At 36.1% G+C, this 12,926-nt stretch overlaps 1 protein-coding gene across 1 annotated transcript; it reads left to right on the top strand.

Moving 5' to 3' along the window:
- Nucleotides 1-10,817: 10,817 nt before the first annotated feature.
- Nucleotides 10,818-12,618, top strand: LOC137736666 (CASP-like protein 1). Its single transcript, XM_068475902.2, has 3 exons — nucleotides 10,818-11,183; nucleotides 11,807-11,930; nucleotides 12,129-12,618. Exons 1-3 carry the CDS (start codon nucleotides 10,993-10,995, stop codon nucleotides 12,402-12,404), a joined length of 591 nt encoding a protein of 196 aa, XP_068332003.2. The 5' UTR covers nucleotides 10,818-10,992; the 3' UTR covers nucleotides 12,405-12,618.
- The last annotated feature ends 308 nt before the right edge of the window (nucleotides 12,619-12,926 follow it).

Genomic DNA, 12,926 nt, shown 5'->3' with positions numbered 1-12,926 from the left:
AAAATTAATAAAAAGCATTTAATAATTAATTAAAAAAATCTAAAGGTGCTGTCAAATTTGGTAGCAAAGGGGAGAGATATCAATTCATGTCATGCCATATCAGATTTGACTTCTCGATTGGAAAACATTAATGTTATTTTTTGTTACCGTTATTGCTAATTTGAAGATTTTACCATTTCTTTTGGAGATGCTCTAAAACGGTGCAGATAATTTGTTGTAGCATTATCTATGGCAGGCACTTGTAACGTCGTTATTGAGTTGTCCTCTTGTTTGGTCATCTACTTAATTAGCACCAGCTTTCCCAACAATGCTGCTCCTTTTTGCGTTTTTTGATGTGGTTAGTTCTCTCTCCCTCTCTCTATCTCCAAGTTAATGTTGCTCTAGGATCAGGCACGGACCCAACCTTGTCTGGGGTGTGCTGCAGCCCACCCGAGATTTGAGATGCAGAAACATATATAGGTAGTTAATCCATCCAGCCATCTTGCTATACCATTACCCAGCTGATATCACCCGAGAACTGAGAATTGAGATGCAGAAACATATATAGCTTGCTCTCTTTTTGACCACGTCACATGTTTTCAAACAATAATCATAATACACACCGAACTAACTTTACTTATTTGCTAATTGTTCTTACTATGTGACAATATTAAATAACATAACAGTTGAGTGGTCTTCAAAAAATTACTATAACCTGCGCTACATCCGCATAAATTTATGTTATTATTTCAAATGAGGTTGACTAAGCACAAAACTAATGTATACGTGGCAGTTTTTTTTTTTTTTTTTTTTCTTTCCAACAACGTATATGTAGTTGACATTGGGGTTGGTAGTCTCGGCCATGGGCGGTATTGGCTTTATTGCACGTAACTTACAAATGGGCAATGATAACTTCAGTTGGTTGGATGGTTATAAAATTTTAGCATGTTATAGTCCGTATTATGCGAGAGCCTTAGAAATTTACTATCGAAAACTCGATAAGTTGATCTTCTCAATCGGATTACGTAGGATTGTTGAGTTGATTGAGGGTTGCTTTTGGTCAACATGTCCCAAATCATTTTTAAGTACTGAAATTAGCATTACTAAAGACCCGATAGCGCCTAGTGGGTCTATCTTGGTCAATAGACCATATGTACTGCAGTTTGCATGGAAGTAGCACTTTACAGGAATTTACGTGTTTAAGCTTCATGTTGACAATAATGATAATGTGCAACCACTGGTATGAAGAGATAAGTCGGGGATTATATTAGAATTGTTCCGTAGAACTTGTACGTCTGTGTGGTTAGATATTTATCTATCATGTGGAATCGATGCTTACAATTGTGATTCATGTTGAAATGATGTATGATGTAAGATGTGTGATGATATGACTACACCATGTAACAGTGTGGTACATGGATGGTCATGCTTGGTTAATCTACATTGGGAGACCGAACTATTATGTGTATGCTTATGATCATGCCTAGTTAATCCGCATAAGGGGACCATATGTATTTTAGGGGTGATCTTGCCTGGTTAATACACATTGAGGGGTCATTGCCTATCCAATTACATTATTTTCTTAGATGGTTCCACCTGTTAATCCACATTGGGGAACAACACTGTAGCAGGCATGTCTATGGTTCCGCCTGGACTCCATCTAGTTAATCCGCATTTAGATGTCACCCGCATTTAGATGTCACTGTCTACTTGATCACATTATTCCATACACTACTAGAAAAAGGGCTATAGGACACCATTGTAAAGACACCATTTGCTATCGGTGGCCATGTAAAAAAGAATACCACTGTTGTTTATTTTTGGTGTCTTTTAGGCTGAGGTTGGTGGCGTTTAAGTTGAGAGCCACCAATGATCGGTGCTAGGCTCTTTCGTGCAAAATACAATTAAAAAAAAAAAAACTGAAAACAAAAAGCTACTAATGTTCTCTCCCCTTTAACAAAAGACAAACTCCTCTCCTACATTCTATCTCCTCTCTTCCCCCTTCATTCTGTCTCTCTTCCCTTCTCCTTTCACTCTCCTCCCTCCCGTATCCTCTTTCCCCCTCTTCTCATGAGACAGTGACGCCATCCACTGGTTGCTAATGACCATCATATTATACCTCCATAATCCTCTTCCCGTCATCTTTCCAACCTCCAAGTTAGTTTCTACAAATTTGTAGCTAAATTTCCTCAATTTCAGATCTAAGAAACGGTGACCCTATGGCCCAGCCTGCCGGAGTTGGACCTCCGACAGTCTTGAGTACTACGTTGGGATGCTTTCCTTTGTCGATAAGGACTAATTGGAGTCTGGGTGGGTGATTTTGATGCGTAATATGGTAATTGGAATTCTGGGTTTTATGGTTTTTGATTGGGTTGATACTATTTGGTTGTTGATGCTTTTCTGTTAATGTTTAGCTTTTGTTGGTTCAAAAATTGAAACTTCGAGGAATTTTGATGAGAACTTGTTAGGGATTGGTCGGCAATGGGTGTGATGAGGTCGAAGTTGGTTCAAACCCATCACCACAACAAAAACCATTGCAACCAGAAAGCCTCGTCAGCCTCAACCATGAGTTTACATGCAAGGGGTAAGTGATTGAAATTTTTTATGTTCAGTCTTTTTATTTTAATACTAATGATTTTTTTTGCTTGATGTAATTAAAGATCAAGTAGCGCTCCATTGACAGTCAAGGGGTGGAAAGAATTAACTATGGAGTAGAAGATGGAAATGGCGAATGGTTTGAAGGTGAGTTAACAAGTTCTTTGGCAATAATTTTATTTATCTGATTAAAGTTTGATAAAAAGTTGAATTGTGGAAGTATGTTTGTTTATTAATTTGAGTGTGGGCAATTGTAATACTGATGAAGAAGTAAGTTGTTAATGTTCCACTTCTTAATTTGTTACTTGTTTCTAGTAGCTGTAATTATTATTGAAATATACATATATACATTGTTGTGAAATACTATTTAACATATGTGATTACTCTGTAATGTCTGAGAGCTCTTCTTGTATTCTATGATCGGAGTCTAGAAACTGGAAAACTATTTGTTTTTAGTGTTTGTTTTATGCTTGAAATATGCTTCAAGGTTGATTTGCTGTTTGTTTTAATATGTTTCAAGGTTAGAGAAAGCAGATTGAGGGATCGTGGCAACTATAAGAATACAGTGCCCTGTTTTGGAGCCAAACTCTGGTAATTTCTTATCATCGTTACTTGCTACTACTCCATAATTAGTCTGGTAGTATTATCATGGAATTCATTTTTATTTATTGTGTTTTGGTTGGTCTTATTTCATCTTTATGTTACATGTAATCTCTTCATAAAGCTAACTCCAAATCTTAGTTTCTCTTTTGGTTTTGGTAATCTGTCATTCTCTAAAGCTCTTTTCGTTGATTTGTGAAATAAATTTGGAGCTTTTACATAAACTGCAGTCTTAGTTAAATTTTGTTGTTACCGGTCACAGAAAAGTTGATAGCAAAGGTATCCTTTCTAACTTGATTTTAATTTTTTTAAGTTTTTGTTCTTAATTTTTTTATGTATTATTTTTCGGAAACTTCAAGCATCTAATTTGTGCATTATAGTGCACTGATTTGGTAGAGAACCTACATGAGGATCATTCAGTGGAGAACCTTAAGTGTATACTTGGTGAAGCTGGAAAGTATGTTCTTTTCCTTCTTTTTCTCCTTATGCTGTGACATTACTATTCTCTTTAGTTTTGGATATAGCATGGTTTTCAATCTTCCAGTTAAGAGTATACATATGAAGTTGTCTTTCATACGATAAAAGTGTAACATCTGTGTCTTTCTATCTCAATCTCGCTCTCAATTGCTTATAATTTTTTTTTTTCTTTCACATGGTAATCACATTTGCTAATCATCAGCTATCCAAAATTCTATCTTCCATCGTTTGTTTTTCCCTTCCTTATATCTGTCACTATTACTGACAATCAAATGTTTTTGTTCAAGTTATTAGTCATGCAAGTCTGCACACTAAATAAAGTTTTCAAGACATTGAAGTTACGGTAAGCCATCATACTTTATAAAGAATTGATAACTTTTAAGTGATTGCAAATTTGGTTGACAGTGGAAACTATGAAACTATGAAGATGTAATGGATTTTCGAATCATTGATCCAACCAAAGTGGATATTTGTGTCATCTATTTAATAAATAGAATAAAAAACTCATGTATATAATTGACTGATATTTTGAGTCCTTTTATTGTTTAGATGGTGAAATGTTGGGTCAAGCATGCATACTCTGTTGCTCAAACTTTTAATTGTCAGACTGTAGTTGTTGAGATTAAAGAGTTTCTTTACTCCTTATATTCCTCCTTAATGTCAAACTTTGTAAAACTTTCTTAATATCATGTATCAAGAGTACGAATAGATTTGATATTTCTACATGTATATAAATAGAGTTTCACATGTTTTATACGGTTTTAAAACCCACAACATTGCGCAGGCTCCCTTGCTAGTTATTTCTATATTCCATCTCATGTGTTTCCATTTTCTCCCCTACAGATCACTAATAACTTGGAGCAAAGATGCTACAAGGATTCAAAAAACGAGCACTTTGTATCAGTTAAAATGGTGCTATGCATATAGGAAGCTATTATCTTTGTGTAAGGAGCAAATGTAAGTCTAAAGTAGCTTAATCTTGTAACAGAATTGTGATTTCGGTAAGGGAAGCTTTTGTCATTTAGACCTTCATTGATTCTAAATTTTTAGTCTATTTGTTACCACTCATCGTTACCAACATTTGTGCAAAATTGTATAAAAGATCAGTTATGAAAATTTGTAGTATATTCTTATATCAAAGATATTACAATTTGGATCCTCACAAAAAAAAAAAAAAAAAAAGGAAATACTATATTCAAATCTGGGTGCCCTTGGAAGCATCCTTTTTTTTTTTTTTTTTTTTTTTTAAATATTATTTTGCAACTTTGCCACCAATGTGAATTAGAGTGGCATTGTGTGCAGATGGCACCAATGCAATATTGGTAGCCATTGTTATAATAGAGTCCTCTACATAGGCCATGTTCTCTAGTTTAGTGGTTGCTTGGTGGCCATTGAGGTTTGCCACCAATGAGATTGTCCACACTTGACAATAGACACCAATGAAAAGAGTGGCCTTTAGCCAAAATTCTAGTAGTGATAGGTGGTTTCGCTTGGTTAATCCGCATTGGGGAACCACGTTGTCAGAATTTATGCTGGTTAATCCACAAGAAGACCATATACATTTTAAAGGGGGGTGACTCTGCTTGGTTAATCTACATTGGAGGGTCACTGTTTACTTAGTCATGTTAGATCTGTAGGTGGTCTTGCTTAGTTAATCCAGGGGACTATATGCTTTCTAGAGTTGGATTCTGTTGAGTTGTCCACAATCCCCTTCCCTATTTGGTTTCGTTGAGTGATCATGAATCCTGTCTTCCTTGGACTTTGTTGAGTTAGTCCATAATCCCACTTCCTGTTTGGTTTCATTGAGTTTGTACGGAACTTTACTCAATCTGGATTCTGTTGAGTGGGTCCCGAATCCCACTTCCTATTAGTTCCTTTGAGTTGGTCTAGAACCCTAAATTCTTATGCATATAAGTTGCTCAAGTTTATGCTTGTGGTTGTAACTTAAGGATACAATGCTAGATATTTGGACTTCAAGTACGGCAAACTTTATGGAGGTTGACTTTATTAACCTTACTGAAATGATTTGATCTTAATGATTCATTAACGTAGTTAGATGTTACTATTATGCATCTTTGATTCATTAAATCAATTAATTGTCGTGCTTGTGGAACTATTGTTGGAAAATAGTGTGATATCTGCAAAAGATGAAATGACAATCCTGGTACATATATGGTTTCGTTAGGTAGTCTTGAATCTACACTACAAAAAAAAAAAAGGCCTTTAAATACAAAATTAAGGGCACAATTATTTATTTTGTGGGTATAGAACAAATTTTACACACAAAAAGTTGTATTTGTTTCCTTTTCTATAAGGGCACCAACTAATGTGTCCCATTGTCTGCAAAGTTGGGACAAATATTTTTCTTTCTCAACTTTTTAAAAACAATGGATTCAAATAGATTATTTGTGTCTATATATTACTTCAAAAGACACAATTATTTTTTTTAAACTCATCTAACAGTGATAAATAGGATGGTGAACATACAATACACCAAATGGTAGTGAGTAAAAATGCTCCCTACTTTCTCTCCCTCCCTTTTCCATCAACACCCCACACACCCTCTCTCTGTCCCCTTAACCAATCCGCACCCAATTCTCTCTCTCTCTCTCTCTCTCTCTCTCTCTTCCCTTAACTCACCCACCACACACACACTCTCTCTCTACCCCCTTAAACCACCCACACACACCCCCACACATTGCGGCAGACTTCTTGGCGTCGCAGTGGTGTGCAGAGATGTGCTAGGTCGCAGTGGTGGCTGGTTACCCGACCCAACTCATATTGGGGTGTTTAGAGCCTTGTTCTCTTTGTCTCCGCAACCTCAAAGGCCCTGCCCTTGTCATGCTCCAATTGCTGGTTCGTATTCTGTATTTGTGGGGAAGAATTTCACATCTATTATTATATTTACGGAGCCATGTTGCTTAGAATTTTAGGATTTTGGATCTTCAATTTTTGGAAAAGCATAAATTTTTTTTATTGATTTATTAGGAGCTGTCTTGATTCCACCCCTCCCCCAATATCTTAAGTATTTATTCGTTTTTTACTTTTTCTTTTATGGTGTGGCAGCATTGAAAGAAGAGGATTTAGTAATTGGATAGATGAAACCAAAAGTGTTTAATCATGTTAGTTTTATTATTTTTATTCTTATTGGAACCATACAAGTTTCATCATGGAAAATGCAATATCGTTATACCGTCTATGCCAACTTAAACAAATATTTACTAGGTATGTGATTAAAATAAGCAACTCACTTGACCATAAATAATACGCATACTTACATATTTCTTTGATTCAGGTGACCATGAACTGAATGTATTATCTCCAAACCAGAAGTTACTTTTACAACCCGAAGTGAGGAACATGAATCATTGCTATGGCAGATCTGGAACTTATAGGTACTGATTTTAATTAACTCTTTTTAGGTGTAATTTGGATTGATTGTGTTTTGAATTTGACTATATTTGTGTTGGCTTCTGATGAATATTGTAGTCTATTTTAGCTGAGTGAGTCTTTTACTCACTGACATCAAGCTAGAGATTATGTTAGTTGGTCTTCAACAATTTTTAGCCATGGTCGCTGTTAATAGCATTAATTCCATTTTATCTTTGCATTTGATATTCACGACTTCTGTGAGGGTCCATATATTGCATGTCATCTGGTTAATTCATTTATGGAGCAGCAAAGATTTGATGAGGTGCAAGGCCTGCTGGGGAAGAAGCATCTGTCAAAAAATGTTTGCCTTCAAGTTCTTTTTGTATTAGAGACAAGATATGTAACACTACAATATATGTTTGTGAGATTCAGAAAGTGAAAGTTTGTTTCATGGTTGTAGGCTTTCTTCATTTCATGAAAATTTAAATTTTTTTCATTTCCTCAATTTAGTTTCAATTTTTCAAATTTTGATTTTTTATTTATTAATTAATTCATGTTGGCACAATTACAATAAAAGTGCCAACATGGCTAGAAAAGCTTATCTGACAAAGTTGTCAGAACGGGGCACAAATGAACCACTGTTTGTGCTTGCCCCTTTGACACGAACACCTTATTGTGCTCTTTCATCAAGGGGCATGCCCAAAGAGGGCACATATACAATTTTGGTTGCTGCACTGTTGCTATTGATCTATGAGCCCATATATTGGTGTCCTTAGGCCTCAAAGGGCACAAATAACTTTTTGTGCACAGTGCCCATATATTTTTTTGTAGTGCTAATCAATTATGCTTGTCGAGTTCCATTGAATGATTATAGAACTCTATGTTGTCTGTTAGAAAGTACCATGGGAAATGTCGGAGTTTAACAAACAATGAACAACGAAATGCTTGATCTCGCCTTAGGTTACATAGGCAGTCTAACACAGAAGTTAGATGTAGTCATGAAATAGAAAAGTTGCTACGCTATTGAACCGTTGGGTTGTTTTGGACATGTCTCGGAAGCGAAACATGATAGTGTTGGAAATGTGCCCTAAAACCAATCATATGATGATACTTTATGGACATTTCACATGTTAAACTAATCTAGTTTAATGTAAAGGGCAAAGATTATTGTTTGAGCCGTCTCATATAAATGTTATATGCTTAAACGATAAGTCCAAGGAATATGTGATTGGAAGAATGCGATCTAAAGAAGTTAGATTCATGAGACCATTCTTTCGTTGACACATCCTAAACGTTCCTGATCATAGGATTGTCAATTGGGCATTGACAGTCCGTTAAGATCAGTACGTGCTATGTCTTCTCTCAGGGAGAGTGACTAGTCTCGAGTCATTGGTGTGTGTGACATCAAGACAAGTACGTAGGTGCTCAATAGAAAATGAGTTCACTGAACACGATCAACGAAGAGTTCTCATATTCATGTCACATGAGAACTCATGGTTGGGATAATGCAAATTAGTCTTTTGACCTGAGGCATCACAGTTGTCTTGTGGTTAGGTCCTTAATCTTTGATTATGTCAAAGTCACTCCATCAGGAGGGTGTCCATGGCATCGTTGGGGTTAAGCCACTTAGCCATGGAGACAAGTGAATGCGCAACAAGGGATCTCTAACCTTCAAACTGATTGAGGGAGAATACTCTATGATATGATTTAGAATCTCTGGCCAGAGTATGAATGAGATTTAGGAATGTGTTCCAAATCACATTCAAGATAATCATATAAGCACAAGACTCACATTGGATAGTAGACATGAATAAACTATCAAACCAAACAATGTGGTCAAGAGTATTGTATTAGAGAAAGACCGTATTGCATTTGTAATCCTAAAACTGAATAGGTTCTCCACCTCTTCTGATTAGCTTGGGTAACCATGACATGCTGCTAGGCGTCAACCATGGTTTGTGGAAGCCCTAAAAGTGTATTATCACTAACGGGAGAATTGAAAGTAAGTTCCAATTCACAATCGATTTGAAAGAGTTTGAATCGCCCACTGCCTCGCTAAAAGGAACCTAATGGATCGTACACCGTGTAAGGTAGAGATTGAAGATTCAACGGAGATGAGTAAGAATAATTAAATGGTTTAATTATTTATGGCAAGGATTAATTAATATGATTATTAATCAAACGAATAAGTTCGTTAAAAGACCTCGGGATAGTTTTGGACCTTAAGGCCCAATGGGCTTCGAACGTCAAGTCCATTGACTTAAGTTGTGTGACAACTTAATGAATAATGATTCACAAAGGCCCAAATAGCCCAATAAATCCCATGTTAAAGAAGGAGTGGTTTTGGACTTATTTACAAGTTTGCCACTCAAATGAATTAAGGAATAAGTATGACTTAATAGCCAAAATTCATTAAGGGTAATTTTTGGGGAAAGGATGAGAACACAAGCTCTCTTTTCTCTCTAAAATTTCAACCACCTTGGAGGGATCATCTAGCAATCAAACTCCTCCAAGGTCACTCATTTCTTCTACAATATGCCTTGGTGTGGAGACTTAGAGGTTTTCAATTTTGGGAACTTGGAGAAACCTTTTCATCCATCCAAATCCATGGATCTAAGATGCAAGGAATGAAGGCCCTCTCTTTGGGTGATTAGCCTTTGCTTATGCAAAGAGGAATCTACAAAGGTATTGATTTCTCAACTCACTTTGTTTTGAGTTGAGTCTTGGTTCACCTATCTACTAGGCTTTGAAGTTCATGGGTTAAGTTTTGTTTTTGAGTGCATATAAACATGATTCCACCTTTTAATTGTTAATTGCATGTTGTTGATGTTGCTCAAATGAACTTGTTTTTCACAAATCTTCCTTCAGATAGTTGAATAGGTACTTTCTGACATCACGTTGAACCTAAACATATTTCGAGATCGGGGCATGACAATCACAACAACCTAGAAAAAGAAATAATCATGCCAGGTCCCATGAGATGATAAATAATTAAGTTTCAAATATAGCACTGGCAGGGTAGCATGTGCCCACTAATGACAGCTGCCCCCATTCAACTCTTTTTGCCATGAAAAATGGTCTAATTAAAACTGTAAATTACCCATATACTCCTAAATGAAGCCTCAATTTAACACTAAACCCAAAATACCCTCTCACGTTCTATATTTTTCCTACCCTCTTACCCTTTCGAGCCATGTAATTTTTCTCATTAGCTAATGGTTTACAAATTTACCATTCTAAACACTAGTTACTCAAATCATGTTGGACAATAAGTTGATAGCATTCTTTCAAAATTTTAATTTAAATTCATCATTCGAAGTTGACTCACTAAAATATTTTTTAGCTCCGTCCATGACATATAGTATGCAACTACTAGTAATCAACTCAGATTATAATTAATTAACTCCATTCGCACGGCAGAGAATGTCAACTTAAAATTCCAGAACAATCCTCCCTGTCACCGAGGCCTATAAGACCAACTGAAAGTCTACAAAACATACTATGTCAACCATCCCATTAACAAATTTCACATAAATTAACTTCAAATATAAAAGAATTATTAAAAAAGGGTGAGCTGATTGGCACTTTTTTTTATTGTGTACTCAAAAATGTATTTTCTCAAAAAAAAAATTAGAGTGCAAAATGATTTTTTTAGAATAACAATTACCACAACCTTAAAAAATGAAATAATCATGTCAGCCAGGCCCGAAGAGATGATAAAGAAGTTTGACATACAGTATGCAACCAACAGTAAACAACTCAGATATATAACTAATTAACTTCATTAGCACGGCAGAGAATGTCAACTTAAAATTCCTCTGAACCCATTCTTCATAAATAGCTTGTATACATGTTCCTGACCATAATCTGGTACTTAAAAACCAACAACATTTTTCATTGAGGCAATTGCGCCAGTATTTGAAGCATATAGCATCGATCCACAGAAATCGACTGATCGCGATCACAGTGATGGGAACAAGTAACAAGCCCGTGATTTACTTCTGCTTCAGTTTGCTTCTCAGGAGCTTATTGATTGCAGCATCTGTGATTGGTGTTGTGTTCATGTTAAGTAGCAAGCAATCTGAAGATTGGTACACTGACAGCAGCCAAACTTACTACGAAACCCTTTCCTTTAAATTTACTCAATCACCGGCCTTCATGTAAGTTTGATGAATCATGTACTTACGTTTAAACTTTTCGTTGTTTCAGTTAAGCATTATCAAACACATTTTTGGCATTTCGGGTTTAGGGTTTTATTGATAGGCCCGAACCTGCCCAACTAAATTTTGCTTGTGTGATCGTTTGCCCTTGTCTTTTTAATTCGTTAACTCATTTTCTCATACACCCTCTTTTTGGTTGGCTCATTTTCTCTTGGCCTAATTTGATCTGACTTTCACCCATCCTCAGTCTTGAAACATTTTATTTGGGTGATAACGATCTTAAACTTTTTGAGATTAACATTGAGAATTTTTGCAACAACTTAACATTCGTCCCAAAAAGTAGAGAGTTTCTATTTCCCCACCTATAAGGACGATTAGGGAACATGATAACTTTACGTAAGACGTGCACTTTTGTGAGTAGCGACAACGTATTTTATTATCGAATTATTTTGTATCCTAGATCGATCAACCTGCGAAGTAACAAATGAGAGACCCGGCACAGATTTCAGTATGCATATATTAGTTGAGTATGCTTCTCCTTTTTTAGGTTTGAAGAATTGAGAGCAAGTTTAAGTTGCACCGAAACCTTAATTTGAAACTAATGAAACCGTACGTGCGTGCAGATACTACGTTGCAGCATTATCTCTTTCAGGGCTTTATGGTCTCATTACCATGTTCACATCCTTTTTAGTTATCTTAGCACCAGCTTCCTCAGCAGTCTTGGTCCTTTTTGCGATTTTTGATGTGGTTAGCTCTCTCTCTCTCTCTCTCTCTCTGTGCTTATGCTAATAATAGACTGAATTTAAATTATACATCCAATCATTAATCAAATTTACCAACGATCCATATTCACGATCTGGCGATTACTTTTGTATAGTAAGAACAAACATCCACGTAAAAATAAAGGTGTATGTATAACTAATCTGGGCAAAATATGTGACACAGTTGATATTGGGGATCATAGCATCGGCCACAGGCACTGCTGGAAGTGTTGCATATATCTTGCTAAGGGGCAATGAAGATTTTACATGGTCGGATTCCTGCTATGCTTACAACAAATTCTGTCGACATCTCGGGGTCTCTTTCGGGGTTTCCTTGGTAGCCTCCATTTTGCTTGTCTTGCTTCTCTGGACCTCCGTCATCACTCTTTACAAAAGGATCTCCTCCAAACGGATCAGCCCACCACCACAGTTTCAATTAGTATCAGAGACACCTACTTAACGCTTGAGAAACATTTTCTGTACGCGCGTATGTATGTATGTGTGTGTGTATGCGCGGACCTGAGTGTTGTGATCCAAACATCCTTTATTAATTGTACTTATAATATATGCTAGCTCTCTCTTATTGTAATATAGCGTGAGTTTGTAATGGTTAATAATATGTGATCATAAACATTTCTGGAATTTTGGAATTCATGAGGCTCTTTCTTCCTTCTTATTCAATATCCATCTTTAAGGAGATTTAAATTCATGACTTCCTCCAACAAAATTAATAGAGACAGTGTACTATTAAGTTAAGCACCGACTATCACAAAGGTGCGTGAAGGGTCGGTAACTACTACTATACATATCTCTACAATGACTAAATGAATACGTAAGACCTGTAAAACCATAGAGACACTCTAAGATCCATTTCCGTAGCTTCTCTCATATCAATTCTATTAGATAAGCATGTAATATTGGTAGATTAGATTGCCATGTTAGCATTACCACATGTGCAGTAGCGTATGGGATAAGCTAGATG

The sequence above is a fragment of the Pyrus communis genome, chromosome 13 (genome assembly GCF_041283825.1).
Source record: "Pyrus communis isolate YQ-2024b chromosome 13, ASM4128382v1, whole genome shotgun sequence".
NCBI classification, from domain to species: Eukaryota; Viridiplantae; Streptophyta; class Magnoliopsida; order Rosales; family Rosaceae; genus Pyrus; species Pyrus communis.
This window is presented reverse-complemented; position numbering and strand designations above follow the sequence as displayed.

Coding starts and splice junctions, on each gene's coding strand:
- LOC137736666 (XM_068475902.2), top strand. CDS start 10,993: ATGGGAACAAGTAACAAGCCCGTGATTTACTTCTGCTTCAGTTTGCTT. Junction 11,184..11,806: donor ACTCAATCACCGGCCTTCAT/GTAAGTTTGATG, acceptor ACGTGCGTGCAG/ATACTACGTTGCAGCATTAT. Junction 11,931..12,128: donor TTTTTGCGATTTTTGATGTG/GTTAGCTCTCTC, acceptor TATGTGACACAG/TTGATATTGGGGATCATAGC.